The 20,539-nt window shown below is 40.9% G+C and overlaps 1 protein-coding gene across 3 annotated transcripts in view; it reads right to left on the bottom strand.

Annotated features, from left to right (window-relative positions):
* The window catches only part of COBLL1 (cordon-bleu WH2 repeat protein like 1), a 117,016-nt gene extending 103,542 nt beyond the window's left edge, over window positions 1-13,474 (bottom strand). Inside the window, exon 1 of one of the 3 annotated variants that reach the window (XM_060778151.2) lies at window positions 13,050-13,474. In XM_060778151.2, coding sequence (XP_060634134.2) covers window positions 13,050-13,096 — 47 coding nt within the window. In that variant the 5' untranslated portion in view covers window positions 13,097-13,474. Of the gene's footprint in view, window positions 1-2,623; window positions 2,660-13,049 lie in introns of those variants that run through there. The other 2 variants (XM_060778118.2, XM_067471964.1) reach the window with 2 other exon arrangements.
* Between the last annotated feature and the right edge of the window lie 7,065 nt (window positions 13,475-20,539).

The raw sequence follows: 20,539 nt of genomic DNA, 5'->3' as shown, positions 1-20,539 counted from the left end.
AGCATTCATTAAAAAAAAAGGTCACTGGTGATGTTTTCAAAGGATTGGGAACTTTTAACGGAAAAGAAGATAATATGTTAATAGTTTTCATCATTAGTATACCTGGTAAAGAAGTTGAAGTATTTCATAACCCAATGTAATTTAGATAATTACGTATAATTATCAGGAAAGTTGGAAATTGCAATTCCTTTTTCTTTCTTATTATTTATTATATGTACTTATTCTTTTCCTACTATTTGTTTTGTTTACTTTTGTTTTTGTATCTTTTTTACATATTAAAACATGCCAAACACAATTATTTATTTTGTAGTATTCCATTTTTGTTTCAACTTAGGCCAAAGGGTATCTTTTGCTGTACAGTTTTGTTCAAAGTTACTGAACATTTTTATATTTACAGTCAGTCCTCTGCATCCACGGACTCTGTATCTACAGATTCAACAACTTGTTACTTGAATATGTTGGGCTAGAATTAGGTTCAGTACTAAAACTACTATGCTGGCATCCAATATCATACATCCGACACATCCCACACCTCCACTATATATTACTTTATGTATGTGTGTATTTGTGTATGCATAAGCTGTAAAGAACAGGAATGACTGTGTAAGCAACTCTCAGAGAGAAAAAACCACAAAGAAGAGTCGTAGTGGCTGTCCAACAAATGTGCAGTTGTCATGAAACAAGTCAATGCTCAAGCAAGTTTCAACATAAACTCTTTTGTTTGTATTGGCTTTTTATGATAAGAGTTAAGTCTACACAAGACTGACTTGCAACAAGACTACCAAAGGATTAGGAAATGAGCATGAAATTCTCCTTTTCTTCTTCCTGCAGTTTACACTGGCATAATGCTTGAACTTCAAAATCCAGCTCAAATGCCAAGTCTTCCAAAAGATCCTCTGGCTTTGGCAAAACTCCACTGGGAGTTCCTTAAATAAGGGTCACATAATCTTCCATCCAGATCCTGACAATATTCTCAGCAATATTACTATTCTTCTTTATCCTAACATCTCCCATGCACCCACACCTACCTTACATTTACCTAAGGATGTTTTTCTGTGTATTTTATCCTTGTATATGATTACCTGTTCAATATTGTATTTGTTTTCACTGAATAGGAATACAGCTATAGAGAAAGAATGATCTCTAGAAAGAATGATGAGAAAGAACCCTGGGAAACTTTGTTTGATATTTGATTGAAATGTAAGATATGCTGGCATCTCCATGTATTGAAAAATATGCAAACATGTGAACTGAAACTGTAAATAAATAACAAAAAAATAAATGCGTTTACTTTAAAACATTTTAATTGATGTAAAGGGGTGTGCCTCATATACAAACGATTCCAAGTCTATTTCTAGAACTTGCTCTTCAATTATCTAGTCCTCATGGCGGGATTCAAAACTCCTATGAAACATGAAAGAAGATCAGCTATATGGAAAAATGTTTCTGCAACAGAACAGGGAAGAGGTCCAATGCAGAAAAAGTAGGGAAACACACAATACAATGACATAATATTATGCATTTTGTTTCAGGAAGTGCAGAGAAAGTGAATATACAATATTACTGCTCTCCATAACTTAACTCCAGCCTCAGTATATGATTATGATCAGAAAATGCATATCCTTATTTTATTTCAAGTTAACTGCTTTCCACTAGTGAAGGAGTTAAAATCAGCATCAGAGAGTGCTTTTATTGGGTTATTTATTCATTCATTCAGAGGAAATTACTATTATGAACACAGTCCTTTGGGAGATTACACATTCTTTCCAATAACCTCATTCTGATAAAGAGGCATGGGAAATGCTGTGTTGCAGAAAAATGTTTCATTGGATCATATTTACTAGTCAAATTCCTATGCACATGTTCACACCCCCCCCCCCCCAAAAAAAGAGTAAGGCCATGGCTAAGATAAACACCAGTACACTGACAGGAGTCCAGAACAAACATACTTTGCTCACTTATGACTTAACAAGACAACAGTGCTGAATCACTTGATTTCACATAGTGGTGCTCTTCCTTTGGAACCACAATATTTTTTTTCAATCACCATGGCAGCAACAAACAAATGGGGGAGAAAGACTGAATTGGCGGCTATGAACTTACAATTTTAAACCTATTTCCATTTCAACAACAAAGCAGGAATTGTTGTATGCCTTCAAGTCCTTTCCAACGTATGGTGACTCTAGACAAAATTATTCTGGGGTATCCTGGGGCTGAGAGTTTGACTCAGCCAAGTGGTTTCCATGGATGACCAGGGAATCAAACTCTAGTCTAACTTTCAAACCACTCCACCACACTAGTTCTCAAAGGAAGGAAGGAAAGGAAGAGAAAGAACATTGTTAATAAATGCAACGAGCAAGTATGCACCACTAAGATTTTCCAACTTCACACAAATCTGTAAGCATATAACCCTAAAAGCAGTCATTTAAGGGACTGAATGTACTGTAGCTAAAGGGTCCAAAGGCATTTTAATTCATATTGTTTCCTATTCCGTTTTTCACAGCAAGCAACTGCCAACATAAGAAGAGCATTAGCTGTACAGTCCAGATGTGAAACAATTCTAGCTATCTTTTTTCAGTCAATATCCATTCTCCATTTTAAACAACATATGAAGTTATCTTACACTATATCACAGCATTGATCCATCTCACTCAGTGACCTGAAGTAGTTCTCATAGGGCTTTGGATAAGAGTATTTCCAAGTCGTATCCAATGATGCTGGGACGATACTGGGACTTTCTGCATTCAATGGCTGTGCTCTATAACAGCACATTTTGGTAGGTCTGAATTTACTGTGACTGCTACTTTGTCACATGGCAAGCAACAATCTGTGTGGGTGTCTACAAAATGCATTACCATGGCTGACTAATTTGATAATATATTACCATCACCATCTTTGATGTTCAGACATTCCTCATCTAATACATCAGTTTCAGTAGCCTTTGGGGACACTTCTCCCTGCTCCTCTTTCCCACTGACTACCAAATACTATCATGACTGCAAAAAAATAGATTGCTCACCAAAGTTCCCCCACAAATTTCATGTACATCATGTAGCCTGTATATCAAGTCAGACTATCCAAATGTCTTATCCAACTCTGATGGAAATCCATTCAGTCACTTACACACGGTGCAGTAAAAGATAGGCAGGTATTTTATTTTATATAATGCTAGACGTATTTTAAAAAATTCAACTCCACATGCTAAAATCTTTCCAATGATGATCCACACTATCTAGTGTAAACAAAAAACTTGGGCACTTCCTGGCCCCCCTGCTGAATTTGGCATGCCACATAGCATATATAGTATTTTATGTCAGACCATCTCAACTCCATCTTCTATTTTCAGACGATCTGGTAAAAAGAAGACATAATTCCATTTATACAGATTTATGAAAATATGGTATAGAAATGTTTTAAATTAGGTTGTAACCCATTAGGTTATAGTGTCTTTTCTAACCCGAGTCCAAAATCTCATCCAAGGAAATAAGCTAAAGTATCCTGTCAAAAAGCAAGGGACCTATTCACACAATGGAATTATAGCACTATGATTCCATTTTAACTCTAATGGTTCCATTCAATGGAAACCCGAGATTTAAAGTTTGATCAGAGGTACTCTCTGGCTGAGAGTAACAACTGCCTATTGCCAGCCAACAATAGCAAAATAGAATGGAACCATCACAGTGAAAGTGGAATAATAGTGCTATAATTCAGTAGTGTGAATGGGCCTTGCACTCTTAGCTGAGAGCTTGCCTGGATTCTAAGAGATTTGGGGAGGCACTTGTCTGTATCTCATCACCAACACGTGTGCAAATAGTGGGGGCAAGAGTCTTACCAAGGGCTACTCGTTGATCCTATAATTCCTAAATAAAGAAGGCTAGGCTGGTTCTTTCTGGTCTAATATGCAAGTAGGAAAGCAGGGAACTCTCTGACAAATAAACAAGCCAGCCACTGAAGGGTTTTGTTTGATTTAGTTGATGCCTTATGTTTTTACTGTAGTGTTTAAACTGTGCTCTCATCTATTTCATTGCTATGTCTTAAGATTTTCTTTTTACACTGTATTTTATTATTGTTTGTTGTGTTGTTTTTTATACCTTCAAGTCATTTTGGACGTATGGTGACCCTAAGGAGAACCTATCATCGGTTTTCCATGCCAGATTTGTTCAAAGCAGTTTGCCATTGCCTTCCTCTGAGGCTGAGAGTGTGTGTCTTGCCCAACATCACTCAGAGCATTTTTGTAGCTGAACAGAGATTTGATCCCCGGTGTGCAACCTTACAGTCCAATGCGGAAATCACTTTACCACCCTGACTAGTAACTTTGAATCTCAAAAGTGGAGATTCAAATAATGAGTTAATAAGATGCTGTTCTTATTGCATATATTACTGGACTTGCAGCTGCACCTGGATGTTCGGGTTTTGGTGTGGCCATAAGTGCATCTGCACAGCTAAGACTAGGGAGCTGGCTGCACCCATTTCTGGGGATGTCAGATCTGCTTGTAACAAACAGGACTAGATAACATCCCATATGGATTACTGTAACACATGTCAGTTCAGGTATTGTAGCAACTCCAAAATGCTACAACCAGTCTGCTGACTGGTGCTGGTTACAAGAATATGCAACTCTCGTGTTGCAGCAACTTCTTTAGGAACTAACCTGTTTCTAGGCATAATTCAAAGTGCCAGTTATGCTCTTAAAAGCTATATGAAGGATTGAATCACCCTTTCTTAAAACTGTCAGACTTCTAAGATCATCTTTCCAAACTATCTTCATTCAGAAGCTACTATAGGTTTATGGAGGGAGCCTTCTTAGTGGTTGCTCCAAAATTGCTGAATTACCTCCCACAGAAGCCTCATTTAGCCCTCCCTACTCTCTTTTCATGGGCAGGCAATGACTTTTCGATTTATGCTAGCCTCTAGCTCTTAATTTACTGTGGCCAAAGAATCATAATTGGTGTGTGTTATGCTTTCTTCCCCTTTTGCTTTGTTTTAATGTCTTTTGAACTACTTTGATTTCAATATTTTCTAATAGAAATGTTTATTTAAAAGGCTTTAGTTGCATTTGTTTTAATTTGATGTGAGCCGTCACGAGAAAGGCAGGCTATAAATTAAACAAATAAACAAAAAGTAGACCAGCAAAAAGGGAAGGAATATAAAAATCACTGAGAAAGGAGGAAAATATCCAAGTACCTGAATCAAAGCACTGCAGTCATCCCTCCACATTTGTGGTTTTGACATTTGCAGATTTCATTATTCACTGATTTTTATTAAAATGTTATTAAAAAGCAGAAGTTGACCACAGAGTTGTGATGGAAGACTTAGACATTCCCAGAAAGGTGTTATATCAGATAAACAAATTGCAATTTCTTTAATCACCATATTTCACTTTTACAGGGATCCTTTGCCCCAAACTTCAGCAAATGTGGAGGGATAACTTTGGTTACTTTCAATTCATGAATATTCCACACCCTGCTTATAATTATACTGTATTCTTCTTCTGAAGACATCAGAAGCTCACTATCTAGGCCAGGGATGTTAGGAATTGTTGAAGTTGAAGTCCAAAACACATGGAGGCCCATGCCTGATCTAGGCAATGTTAAGGACTGCCTTCATCATCATACAAAAACCACACCATGCACTTTCTGATGATTTATTACACTCTGGCTCTGTTCTGTTCTCCAAAGCACAGAACATGCTTTTTGCATTACTGCCTTATTTTTATTTACTCATCACCATTGTTTTTATAGAGCAGGGAGTATTTGAACGCTCAATTCTTTCTTTTGTATTACAGAATGTCTACTCACTGTGTTTCAGCATGGACAATTAACAATAAGCAGACACAGCTGCCTCTTTCCAGCTTCTTGTTCTGGCTCTCATAAATTATGAGCACTTTCCTACAAGATGTTTCAACTAATCCAGACAATTTAGAAATATCCCTTCTCAACAATTAAACCTTTTTTGAAATGGACCCCATGCCACAAACAGATTTCATGTATATGCCATCTTTCTTCCTAAGATCCAAAGAGAAGCAATTAAAAAGCTTTAACAGTATTTTTAAAATCCTCATATTAAACAGTATAAAATATTTAAGATATATAAAGCTTGTAAAATATAAAAAACTTCCATCCCAGTAAGCTTTTGCCCACATATATTAAAAACATCCTTAAACAAAAAAAGTCTATCCCTGTCAGCCAAAAAAGAAAGCAGAGAAGGGACCTGTCTAGTTTCCACTGAATGGAGTTCCAGAGGTTAGAAACAGCCATTGAGAAGGCTCTTCTTGCGTCCTCACTAATTGAGCCTGTGATGGTAGCAGGACCAAAAAAAGTCTTCCCCTGAAGATATTAAAACTCTGACACAGTATTGCAGATCATCTAGACATAAGCCACATAGGGCTTTATGATGCACTTTGAATTCTATGCAGAAGTGAACTTGTAGCCACTGAAGCTGTTTGAACATGGGACATATATGCTCCCCATAACTGGTCTGGGTCCGCATTGCAGCTACAACACTGTGGACCTACAGAAATTTCCAAACAATTTCCAAGGACAGCCCCACACAGAGTCTGCTACAGCAGTCCAAAAGAATGCAATGACGGCCTGAATCACTATAGCCAGACCTGATGTCTAAAGGAATGAGCACAAGTGATCTCCTCACCAATGCTGAAACCTGGGCATCCAGGCTCAGAGTTGAGTCTAGAACACCAAGCTGTGGGCCTGAGATTTCAGGGGAAGTGTAAGCCCATCTGGTATAGGTGGAGTCTCTGTTCCCTGATCTGCCTTCTGAATGACTAGGAGCACCTCTGTCTTGTCTGGATTAACTTTGAATATGTTTGTCTTCATTACTGACAGCAGGGAATGGTTCAGTATTAACACAGTTTACTTCCCTGTCTCTCTTACCAAAAATGTATTAATGCCCAGGTTCTGGCCTGTTGCTTTAAAAAAATCCCATCACAATCTGAAAGAAAATGCAAAAATTCTATTTTTTTTTTTTGTGCTCCCACTACACTTGCACACATAGACAATGCAGAAGAGAGGTTAGTTTATTTCCAGTGTACTACCTTGCACACTTTTTGTTGTCTACACAGTCAAGAGTGGCATATGTGGAGCAAAAAGGATCCAGGGCACTATAATCGAGCTATGCTGTCCTTGATTTCTCAGGCTCAAAGCTGGAAGTTTGTCATTTAGTATTTTCATACTGTCTGGCTGTCACATGCTGAACTACCTGTTCTTTGTTTTGTGTACACAAATGCTGGGTACAATCAGCACCATTGTTAACTCTTCAGATACAGCCTCTTCAGAGGGGGAAGTGAAGAAAACTGCCAGGCTTATTTGGGCCATCAAAACATGTCCCAAATGCTTTTCAGCGTCTCCCTAAATCCTATGCAAATAGTGCTACATTCCTTTCCCACATAACACAAGGAAGAAAATAACTTTGTTGTAAAGTGGAAGAGACAGATTTTCCATTACACCATGAACGTTTCCCACATATACAAGGAGCTGCAACACAAAGGAGCAGGACACCTGGAAGGAGCAAAGGCTAAAGGTGAATCTATACTGTAAAATAAACACAGTTTAACACCATTTAACTACCATGGATCGATACTATGAAATCCTAGTTGGGGTTTCATAAGGCACCAACACTTTGCGGGGGGGGGGGGGGGTGTAAAGACCTTGTAAAATAACAGCTCCACAGTTTCAACGCATTGAGTTATGACAGTTAAGGAAGTGTCAAATTGCACTGATTCCACAGTGTAGATGCACCCCAAGAGTGACCCTTGAAAAGGTTTTCCCAATGAGAGGAAAGAGCCTTGCTGCCACAGACCAGTTTTTAAAGCTGCAACCCTATGACTGCCTACTTGGAAGACATTTCCGAACATAAGCAGAAATTACTTCTAATTCAGCATGCAAAGGATTTTTCTGTTAAAACTATTATGTTCCCATGCCTTAGCACAGCAAGTAAATACTCGCCCTCTAGTGAAGTTAAATAATACAAACTTGGGTGTGCTCACAATGGAATGTACAAAAGTGGTGCCACATATACAGTCCAGCAAATCCAACCCTATATTACTCTGTTGTAATGAAGGCAGAAGGAAAGATTGAGCAGCAAGCATTCCCAGTGACAAAATGCTACATGTCAGAAAACAGAGAAAAACTACCAAGCTGCATGCAAAGTGATATCTGAAAGCATGATCAATGGAGCCTATTCAAATGAATAACAATTCCATACTTAGCATGCATATATCCCAAATGACAAATTAACGAGAGAGGCTCACAGCTGAAGTAATTCGAGCTCTCTGTGTTGCATTTTTATGATACTTAGATCTACATCTCCAGGACTTCTATGTGCCTGTTATCCCGGAAGTAACAAGTGGGCTCCAAGTTGAAATATCAAGTGCATGGAAAGTAGCACTTTCTGTTTTAATTCCCTTGGAACACACTCTCCTTAAAAATCCAGTATGATTCAGAAGATTACCGTATGTTTTTACTTTCAGTAATGACAACATTAGAAGAGAGAAAGAAAATATATTCACTCATCCTTCTTTACTGTGTTGCACTATTAAATCACCTACATAATGAGCCATTTTTTCAAGTGCAACAACTACACTACTTTTATTAGTAGCATAATTTTTCCCACCATTAACATTCCACGTGCTTTCCTGTTAGAGAAAGAGAGAGGTGGATTTCCTCTTGATTATACATATTACTTCCCATCCACACATGTGCTTGTAATAAAGCCAAAGAGGTTTCAAACTTTGTGCACAACCCTAATTTTTCCAAAATATTTGAAACACTGCAGCTCAAAAAAGCTGAACTAACTTCCCTTTCCAGAGCCATGGTGTATTGACTTTACAGAAAGTATACAGGATGCTTTGAGAGGTGTCTTATTCGCAAATATCCTCCCCGAGTGTCATAACAGAGCACCTGATGAATCAACCTGGATACAACATGTTATTTGAGAACACAGAAATGCTGGATCACGCTAACAACCGCCATGTCAAACTACACAGAGAAGCCACTGAAATCCACAAGCATGTGGACAATTTCAACAGAAAGGGTGAAAACCATGAAAATTAACAAAATCTGCCTACTAGTATTTTAAAAATTCTAAAATCAGGACAGTAAATAAAGAGCAACACTCAAAAAGCTGGGGAATTCCAGACAAGAAACAATCAGGGCCAGTTAACACCACCCAACAAAGGATTTCCCCATGTCAGAAGTAGCCAGACTTTGAAGCTGCAAGGCCATTCAATGCTAATCAAGGTGGCCAATTGCAACATTCAAACTTGCCTCAAGCAGACAAGAGTTCTGTCTCCCACCCTGAACATTCCACAGATATATAAACTCCACTTGCCTAGTTTTCCAACAGACCCCTCAACCTCTGAGGATGCCTGGCATAGATGTGGGCAAAAGGTCAGGAGAGAATGCTTCTGTAACATAGCCATACACCCCTGAAAACACCCAACAACCCAGGGCCCTTCCACACAGCCCTATATCCCAGAATTTCAATGCAGAAAATCCCAGAAAACTCACAGCAACCCAGTGATTCTGGCCATGAAAACCTTCCACAACACAAAAAATACTTCTCCCCCCCGCCCCATATTTTTTATAAACACGTCTTATTATTCCAGAGCTTACAAAACACAAAGAGAGAAACAAAACTGAGCGGAACAAGCTCCAAATTCTATCCATAGAAACTGAGAAGTGATTACCACTAGTTGAACTTTATTCCAAAAACCACAATGAATGCCAAATAAACATTTGTTTGCCATGTTTTATGCCTTTTCAGTGACCCATGTAGCCCGATTTTCTACATGTCTGAGCTGAACTTAAAAGCCCCACTAGAGCAGAGGAGTTTATGATGGCTACAAGGAAGCACAGGTTGAGTGAGGCTCCCTTATCTGGAAAACCAGAATCTGAGATGCTCAAAGTCGTCTACATAGGTGGGTGAGAGAGTATGAAGGTTCAATTCACACAAACTTTGTGTCATGCATGCACCACATTATTGCAAATATTAGGTATCAAATGAACTTCAGGATTTGTGAACAAGGTGTCTGTGAAACAGACATGGATTTTGCATTTACATCTGGATCCCTGTGCCAAGATGCAGGCAAATATCCCCAAATGCCAAATCCGAAACATTTCTGACCCTAAGCATTTTGGATAAAGGATGATCAATCTGTGGATATAAAGATAGCAAAAATGGTGCATCCTAGCATGGGCAAATTCCAGCTCTCCGGGTGTTTTGGACTTCAACTCCCAGAAATCCCAGCCCGCTTACTGACTGTTAGGAATTGTGGGAGTTGAAATCCAAAACTGGCTGCAATTTTTTAAAAAAATTAGCAGCTTTATACTTATTTTTAGACTTTGCTAGACTTAGGTTTGTGTTTAATGTTAGATACATTGTGGTTGTCCAGTTATGTTATGATTTAATTTTATTTACTGGTTATTTTGTTATAGTTCTGAATTTACCTTTGGGATTAGGCAGGGTGGTTTATTTTGTCTTTGTTTAATGTATTATGGCATTGAATGTTTGCCATTTTTTTTGTTGGAAGCTGCCCTGAGTTCCTTTGGGGAGATAGTGTGGAATATAAAGAAAGAAAGGAAGCCTCCAGGCAGGAAGCAGCCAGTCTTTGAAGCTGCAAAGTCATTCAATGTTAATCAAGGTGGCCAATTGCAACATTCACACCTGCCTCAAGCAGAGAAGAGTTCTTTCTCCCACCCTAAACATCCCACAGATAAATAAACATCACTTGCCTAGTTTCCAACAGACCTCACAACTTCTGAGGATGCCTGCCATAGATGTGGTTGAAACATCGGGAGATATTGCTTGGCCATACAGCCTGGAAAACTCACAGCAACCCAATGTAAATAGTTTTATTATTATTATTATTAAAACACCTGTAGGGCTGAAGTTTGCTCATGCCTGAAGTAGAATGAATGCAGTTTGACACAGGACTTGAGCTGCCATGGCCCAATGCCATGGGACCCTGAGAGATGTAGTTTTATGAGGTCATTAGCCTTCTCTGCCAAAGAGGGCTGGTGTCTCACCACATTACAAATGTGTCAAGCTGCATCCATCCTACACTGTGTGTAGATCATGCAAGGGAAAACTTTGAGGTGTTTTGGAGTCCAACTCCCATAATTCCTAACAGCTTACCAGAAGTTGGAGTCCAAACGACATGGAGAGCTGAAGTTTCCCCATACCTGGTGTTAATGCACTCTCCAAGAGACAGAACAGAAGTAGCCAGCCAGGCTTTGAAGCTGCAAGGCCATTAAATGCTAATCAAGGAGGCCAATTGCAATATTCACACTTGCCTCAAGCAGACAAGAGTTCTTTCTCCCACCCTGGACATCCCACAGATATATAAACTTGCCTAGTTTCCAACGGACCTCTCAATCTCTGTGGTTGCCTGCCATAGATGCAGGTGAAACATCAGGAGAGAATGCTTCTAGAACATGGCCATACATCCTGAAAAACATACAACCCAGTGATTCTGGCCATGAACGCCTTCGACAATATTTATAATTTTTTTTATTCCGGCATTGAATATTTGCTGTATATATGCTGTGCTCCGTCCTGAGTCTCCCTTGATGTAGGGTGGAATAAAAATGCTTTAAATAAATAAATAAACAAACAGAAGTAGCCAGCCAGACTTTGAAGCTGCAAGGCCGCTCAATGCTAATCAAGGTGGCCAACTGAAACATTCACACCTGCCTCAAGCAGACAAGTGTTTTCCCACCCTGGACATTCAACAGATATATATACCCGATTTTGCTAGTTTCCAACAGAACTCACGAACTCTGAGGATGTCTGCCGTAGATGGAGGCGAAACATCAGGAGAGAATGCTTCTGGAACATGGCCAGAAAACTCACAACAACCCAGAACAGAAGGGCTTCCCTGAAACTGAGGACCCTTCCACACAACCCTATATCCTAGAACAGGGATCCCCAAACTAAGGCCCAGGGGGCAGATATGGCCCTCCAAGGTCATTTACCTGGCCCTTGCTCAGGATCAACTTAAGTCTGAAACAACTTGAAAGCACACAACAACAACAACAATCCTATCTTATCAGCCAAAAGCAGGCCATATTTCCACTGAAATACTAATAATTTGTTTAAATTGTTCTTCATGTTAATTAGTGTATTGTTTTAAAGTGGGTTTTTTTGTACTACAAATAAGATATGTGCAGTGTGAATGGGAATTTATTCATTTTTTTCAAATTTTAATCTGGTCCTCCAGCAGTTTGAGGGATTGTGACCTGGCCCTCTGTTTAAAAAGTTTGAGGACCACTGTCCTAGAATATCAAGGCAGAAAATTCCACATTATCTGAGTGTGGACTCAGATAACCCAGTTCAAAGCAGAAATGGTGGTATCTTCTGCCTTGGTATTCTGGGATAGAGGGCTGTGTGGAAGGGCCCTGGGTTATCTGAGTCCATACTCAGATAATGTGGGATTGTGTGGAAGGGCCTCCTTAATATCAAGGCAGGAAATCTCACAATACCTGCTTTGAACTGGGTTATCTGAGTCCACAGTGTCATATATTCCAGTTCAAAGAAGATAATATGGGATTTCCTGCCTTGACATTCTGGGTTATATGGTTGTGTGGAAGGGCACGGAAGAGGGGGGTTGGCTCCTTGGCATTCCGGGTCAGCTGAGGAGAAACCAACGCGCTTCCCTCTTCCCACCCCTCAAATGGGGAGAATGGTTGGCTCCACCACTTCGGAGGGAGGGAGCCTCAGCTGGGCAGACTGCGTCCCACTTTCAGGAGGGGAGCAAGTCCAGACTGACCTCTTTCCTCCCGCCTTTCTGTCGCGACGCTGCCCTCAATAAACCCCTGTGGAAGAACAGAAGGAGAGGGAGGGGGAAAGAGGGAGGGAGAGAGGGAAAGAGAGAGAGAGGGAAGGAGAGCAAGTCGCTGGTGGAGCGGCCAAGTTTCTCGCCCCCTTCGCGCCTGCAGGGAGAGCGGGGAAGGGGAGCTCCAGAGGTGCAAACCTGACAGAAAGGGCTTGACCCTTGTGGCCTCTTCGCAGCTTCAGAGCGGGCACTTACTTACCCAGAGGGCGGCAGGCGGGTGGAGGCGGCGCACGGCTGGCTGTCCATGCCTCTCTGGGTCTCTTCCTCCTCCTCCTCCTCCTCGCCCGCCTTGGGGAGCCTCAGTAGGGGTTCCCCGTGGGGCCTCGCATCCTCCTTCCCCGGCGCACAACCAACCCCACCTTGGAAAACTTCTCCCCTAAAGCCTCAACGCAAGAGAGCCGCCCTGTGCGCCTTGGAGGGAGCCCCGCAAGCCGCGCGCCTTCTTCCCACTTTTCCCGCTCCCTCGGGAAGGAAGGGAGCCTTTCTTTGGCTCTCTCTTTCCTTTTCTTTCGCCCCACAAACGGCTGGAGCAGCTGTTCCCCCGTCAGGGGCTGCTCTCCTCCATTCCCGCCGCTAGGATGCCGAAAGGGAAGGCGGAGAGAAAGAAGGAAGCAAGCAAGGAAAGGAGGAAGGAAGGAGGGAGGGAGGCCGGCTGCAGGTGGGAGGAGCGGCTCCGGGCTCCGCGATCTGCTTGGCGCGCCTTCCTCTCGCCCCTTATTATTATTATTTGCTACGTAACAAGATCAGTACACAGCAAACAAGGTCACTCTGCTGGCTTTTGCATTCAGTCACTCATCAGACACTTCCCAAGTGTCTAGGACTGTGTGATGTATCGGGAAATAATGCGTGCAGATCCAAGTAGGGTGCCTTTTTGCAGCTGACAGATGGGAATTTTGTCAGCGCCGATTGTTTTTAAGTGCAGGCCAAGGTCTTTAGGCACTGCACCTAGAATTTTTTTAAGTGCAGGCCAAGGTCTTTAGGCACTGCACCCAGATTTTTTAAGTGCAGGCCAAGGTCTTTAGACACTGCATCCAGATTTTTTTAAAGTGCAGGCCAAGGTCTTTAGGCAATGCACCCAATTTTTTTAAGTGCATGCCAAGGTCTTTAGGCACTGCGCCCAGATTTTTTAAGTGCAGGCCAAGGTCTTTAGGCACTGTTCCCAGATTTTTTTTAAGTGCAGACCAAGGTCTTTAGGCACTGCACCTATAATTTTTTTAAGTGCAGGCCAAGGTCTTTAGGCACTGCACCCAGTGTGCCATCATCATCAGCATCATCATTACTATTAGGTAGACAACAAGATTAGTACACAGGAAATAAGATCACTATACTGGCTTTTGTATTACATCATTCATCAGACACTTCTCAAGTGTCTAGGGCTGTGCGATGTATCGGCGAATAATATGTGCAGATCCAAGTAGGGTAGCCTTTTGCAGCTGACAGATGCTTATCAGTGCTGATTGTTTTAAAGTGCAGGCCAAGGTCTTTAGGCACTGTACCCAGTGTGCTATCAGCATCATCATTATTAGGTACACAACAAGATTACTACACAGCAAACAAGATCACTATGCTGGCTTTTGTATTTAGTCACACCTCTGACATTTCCCAAGTCTCTAGGACTGTGTGATGTATCAACAAGTAATGCATGCAGATCCCAGTAGGGTGGCCTTTTGCAGCTGGCAGATGGTAATTTTGTCAGCGTCGATTGCTTTTAAGTGCAGGCCAAGGTCTTTAGACACTGCACCCATTGTGTCATCATCATTATTATTAGATACACAACAAGATTGGTACACAGCAAACAAGATCACTGTGCTGGCTTTTGTACTCAATCACTCACTAGACACTTATCAAGTGTCTAGGACTGTGTGATGTATTGGCGAATAATGCGTCCATATCTCAGTAGGGTGGCCTTACCTGGAATATGGTAAGTTTGTCAGCGCCAATTGTTTTTAAGTGCAGGACAAGGTCTATAAGCACTGCACCCAGTGTGCCGATCATAATCATCATAATCATCATCATCATTATTAGATACACAACAAGATTGGTACACAGCAAACAAGATCACTATGCTGGCTTTTGTATTCAATCATGCATCAGACACTTCCCAAGTGTCTAGGACTGTGATATATCGGCGAATAATGTGTGCAGATCCCAGTAGAGTCGCCTTTTGCAGTTGGCAAATGGTAATTTTGTCAGTGCTGATTGTTTTTAAGTGCAGGCCAAGGTATTTAGGCACTGTGTCCTGTGTTCCGTTGTTGTTATTAGATACACCATAGAATTAGCACACAGGGCTAAAGATGAAGACACCAAGGCACCCCCGCTTCCTGGTGCCCATGGAATGGCTCCACTCAAGGGGAGAGATGAGGAGGAGGAGGAGGAGAAGCATCATGGCAGTGCTTCATTTTCAAAGTGTGCCTACAGCAGTGATTGATGGCAGATACTCCAGCACCCCTCTAGCTCTTCCTCGGTGTGTTTGTGGGGCTCTGGAAATTGGAAATTTGCCTCATTCTTTGTGTTCTTGCTCTGTATTCTGAGTCAAGAATTTAAAATCCTGGGGCCTATTCTATATCTTCTAAAACCCAACACAGTTTCAGAGAGGATTTTCTGTCTTTTATGACACAATGCCTGTGGTTACTCACAAGGTGTCTGTTTTTGCTCTGGCAGCACTGAAAATCCAGGCAAGATTAATTTGTGATATCTCAGTGGACTTGTTCTAGGGGTGCTTTTACCTAATAATAGTGTGGTTGTCTATATTTATATAACCCAGCAGTTTGAAAACATGTAAATGTGATTAAATCAATAGGTACCACTCTGGCGGGAAGATCATGTCGCGCCATGCAGTCATGGCGGCCACATGACCTTGGAGGTGTCTATGGATGATGCCGACTCTTCGGCTTAGAAATGGAGATGAACACCACCCTCCAGAGTCAGACATGACTAGACATAATGTCAGAGGTAAACCTTTACCTTTTTATTCCCTATATCCAAAGTGTTTCTTGCTTAAGTTTTAATAATACTGAATTTTACTTAATTTTTAACTATACATATAGTATTTTGTGTAGTATTTTAAAGGTGCATCTTGCCATTGATTTATGTAGTATTTTAATGGTTTATGTAGTATTTTAATCGTGTATTTCTTATTGTATGTAATAATCTGGTTTTTATTAATTTGTTTGTCCTGTATGTTAGAGACCTATGGTCTAAGCATTATATAAACTACAACTACTCCAGATAGGCCAGTGTAGATCCAGCCTAAGGTGAGGAATCCTCAGAGGTGGTTTTGACAGGTTTTGCCTCTGAAGTACAGCCCACAGCACCCAGTCTTCCTTGGCCATCTCCCATCCAAGTACTAAGCAGATCTGGCCCTGCTTCGCTTCCCAGAGCAGAGCTGGCAGTTGTAGGGTACAGTTCCTCCTCTGTTTTCTGGCTCTGTTAGGAAGGGAAAGCAGGATATGAAGACAGGCAGTCCCCGAGTTACAAACACCCAACTTAAAAACTACTCATAATTAAGGCAACTGGAAGTGAGAGAAATTTACCTTAAGGAAGGGAAATTCACTCCCGAAAGACTTATCATGGGAGAAAGGTGTCTCCACTGAAGCTTTCTCACCCAACAAGCTATAATTCCCAAAATCCAATGATCACAGGGACAGAAAGACGAAATTGTCTGAATATGGGCATAGACAGCACAACAAACACCCTTCCCTATGCTCTCCAAAGCTAAAACATGCAGACACAGGAGGTCTCCAGGCAGCAAGCAAACAAGGGCTAGTGAACACCTCACTATTTGACTATGTGACCTTAATGGTTACTCACATGCTGATGGATGGAGCTCACTCAACACTTGCAAATCAAGCTTGCTAATTGGACTTTTTACACTTGGTTAACAGATGGTTTTTTCTCCCACCCTGGACATCCCACAGGTATATATACTCCTCTTGCTTTACTACCATCAGATCCTCTGAAAATGCCAGCCACAAATGCAGGCAAAATGTCAGGAGAAAATGCTGCTAGAATTCGGCCATACCGCCCGGAAACCACACAACAGTAATTCCAACCGTGAAAGCCTTCGACAATACAAAAAAACTGCATTACTGATGCTCAAAGAATCCATAGCCCTGAGTTTGCAGAACCTGGGGAGATCCTCATGGAGATCATTTCACCAGTCCACATTCAGTTTAGCCAGCAATTGCCAAAGAAGCCTGTTCCTCTGCAGCAGTTCCCTTACAGGAGGTAACTACAGGCTATCATGTCCAACTCGGAAATATCTCTTATAGGCCTTAACAAAGATACCTTTAGCACTGAACCAGCCTGCAATATAAGCCTACAGTTGTTGCGCTGGAAGGAACAAGCACTGTCTTTGCAAGTATGAACAAAGGAGAGTGATTCTCTTCTCTTGAGGGCTGTACTTTATTGCCATTGCCGCGATCATGGGATAAGTTTGCACAAAGAGCTTATTTTCAATTAAATTTGGATAAAAGGCTTGCCTTTTCACCCTCCAGAGCAATAGGCTGCATTTTAAAAAACTGTAGTGAATCAAATTCATCTAGATCTTTGCTGTGTACCATATACTTCTACTCAGGAATGAACATCCAGCTGTTATAAAAAAGGCCTCTGGTCATAAGAAAACGTAACTTTCCCAAACTTTGGGTAAGGGTGTTACTGGAAGTTCAACTTCCAGTGTCAGTTTTGGGTTCCACAGTTTGAGAACTGTGAGGTTTACCTTGGATTAAAGTTCCAAATAGTAGTTTAGAAAGTAAGCCTAATTCACATTTAAAAATCAGATGTACAAGGATTCAGAATGGAAATTCAACTGCTATCTATCTCTAATCCCGCACTCATCCATATTTGTGACCATTGGCTACAATTAAAAACCCACAGTGACCCACACTGCCTTGAGTAGCACTGCTCTATAACAATCTTTTTTGACATTTGAATCTTGAGTAAACCACTGGATCCCCCCAGGCCACCACCACCTTATCTGAAATGTAAAAAGGTGCTCTGCCCAGGGTAGCTAATTGTGCATTTTTGGTAGACATCTTTTTTAATTGTTTCCCAATCAACTATGGAAGAAGGAAGAGTGTGATAAGAAAAAATACTTCAGGGGCAAGCAACTAACATGGATATTTAGGTCTTAGTACTGGCATGGCACAAGGGAGGAAAACAAAAATACTGGCACAACACAAGAAAAACAGGAATGTGGCAGTTAGCAGAGGAGACCAGTGAAGTAAAGGCAGTGCCAAGCTAAAATTGGCCTTTAGAGAACCACATTTGGAGCTGGGAAAAAAAATCACTGATCATGTTCTAATAAAGACAAAAAGGTACATATGCAAGGTTTCAGAAGCAGTATTAGAATACATTTGTTATCCATTTGAAGTCTGCTTTAATAAGAGGTCAGTATACAGAGTTTTTAACAATGTTGAATATTTTTTTTAAAATCCTCCATTTGTCATTTGTCTGGCTAGAATGTACACACACAACCTGGCTAGAATGTACACCCACAACCCAGTGATTCCAGCCATGAAAGCCTTCGACAATACAGTGTACACCCAGTTCAAAACTATCTTTTTGGCTATCCCTTTTCACCAAGGGCACCTGAGATGATGAGGCTGTTGTTGTGTGTCTTCTTATTATTTCTGACTCATGGAAAATCCTAAAATAAATCTATTCTGGGGTTTTCTTAGTAAGATTTATTCAGAAGGTGTTTGCCCTTGCTCTTTTCTAAGGCTGAGAGTGTGTGACTTGTCCAAGCTCACTCTGGGTTTCCATGATTGAGCAGGGAGATGATGTGCTACAGATAATAAATAAAATAAAAATATTTCTTAAAAACAAGTCAAAAGAGCAGAAAATTTTCAGGCAATGTGGATCCTAGCTAAGTGCGAGAAGCTTTGAGGACATGGTGCCAACACAATTTCCTTTGGCAGGAATTCCCAAGATTCCCTGGGACTGCTACAGAAAAATCCCTATTGCATGTACAGATCATCTGTCTCCACTTGGTGTGGTAGTGGGAACTCAAATTTTGGGCAGACCCACATGGGAGGAGATAATCTTTAAGATATTTCAGCCCCAAGCAGTTTAGGACTTTGTATGTCCAAGCCTTGAAATAACAGCAGCAACATTTTTTATAATGCCCTTTTCACCAAAGGAAAGAACATGAACATCAACAATAGGGAACAAATATTCTAAAACACAAGATTTCAAATTGTGTTAGGACAAAAACTGAAAGCCACAAAAGTTCTTGTAAGATAATGTATATATGACAGCAGTCTGTTTGCTATATTTTGACTAACTTTAGCTTGCAAACAGTTTTCAAGGGTGACCTGACCCCACACAGAATATGTTGCTATAATCTAAGAACTCTTTCTCTTACTATGTACATTTACATAATGGTTACGCATTTCCTTCTCTCCACACGAAAGAGGCCAAAAGCACTTTGGAGAAAATGTGAAGAAAGGCTTTAGACCTTTGGTTCTGAACCTGTGGGTCCTCAGATGTTTTGGCCTTCAACTTCCAGAAATCCTAACAGTTGATAAACTGACTGGGACTTCTGGGAATTGTAGGCCAAAACATCTGGGGACCCACAGGTTGAGAACCACTGCTTTAGATCTCCAGACACCTCCAAGTATTAGGATGTGGGAAATAAAGAACTGCACGCACATAAAGTGTTTTTGCTTCTAGCTGACAATAATTGTCTCCTGGTTGCAGATGGGGCTTATGTATATTTTGGATTTTCTCCCAGTTGGGACTATGGGCACTGCTCCATTATAATGTGATGAAGGAGCGAATCCATTGTGTCCTATGGTGCTGGGAAATTATAAGTAATGGAATGAGCAGGACAGGTTCACTCATGAGACAGGAAGTTTCCCATTAGCTGTACTTGTGCTTCATGCTTAATTGAGTATTTAAGCCAGCCTGACAGAAAAAAAGTTCTGTAGTATGTAATTCTGCTCAGTGCAGCTGGGGGATTTTGACAGCAGTATTGCTAGTATTCACCAGTGCAGCCAACACAGTAACAGAAATTACACATTTGTGTCAACTTCTGTTCATTGCAGTTAAGAATATGGTAGATGTGTATATTTTTGAGGGGACACAGGACTTTATTATTATTGCCTGCAACAACAATGGTAATCCCTCTAGCAAGCTTGTATAGTCAACCCTTTATATCTATGGATTCCATCATCTATAGCTTGAAAATCTTTTTTAAAAATCCCTAAAGCAAACCTAAATTTTATATCAGGGGCACCTTTTTACTGTGCCATTGTATATAATGGGACTTGCTCATCCATGGTTTTTGGTATCCAAGGGGGCTCCTGAAACCAAACCCCAGTGGATACTAATGACTTCCTGTATTCATTCTCATCCTATTCTCATTACTTCCAGTACTCTTCATATTAAATTGATTTGTAGCAATTAGTTAATGGAAGTCCTCCTAATTCAACCATATGGGGCAGGAGGAAGAAATATGATCAATATAAATATAACAAGAGGGAAAATTCTTGGGAGGAGTTCCTAGACCACTTTAATGTGCCTGTTGTGGGGCTGCCCTTAAAAAGTGTTTGCAAGCTGCAGAAAATTCAAAATGCAGCACCCAGACTAGTGTCAAGTGTGTATTTCAGAGATGGCACAAAACCGGTCTTATGAGAATTGCGTTGGCTTCCAGTTTGCGTCACAGCTCAGTTCAAGGTGGTAGTTTTG

The sequence above is a fragment of the Anolis sagrei genome, chromosome 1 (genome assembly GCF_037176765.1).
Source record: "Anolis sagrei isolate rAnoSag1 chromosome 1, rAnoSag1.mat, whole genome shotgun sequence".
NCBI classification, from domain to species: domain Eukaryota; kingdom Metazoa; phylum Chordata; class Lepidosauria; order Squamata; family Dactyloidae; genus Anolis; species Anolis sagrei.
Note: the sequence above shows the minus strand (reverse complement) of the source record. Positions and strands in the feature narration are given on the sequence as shown.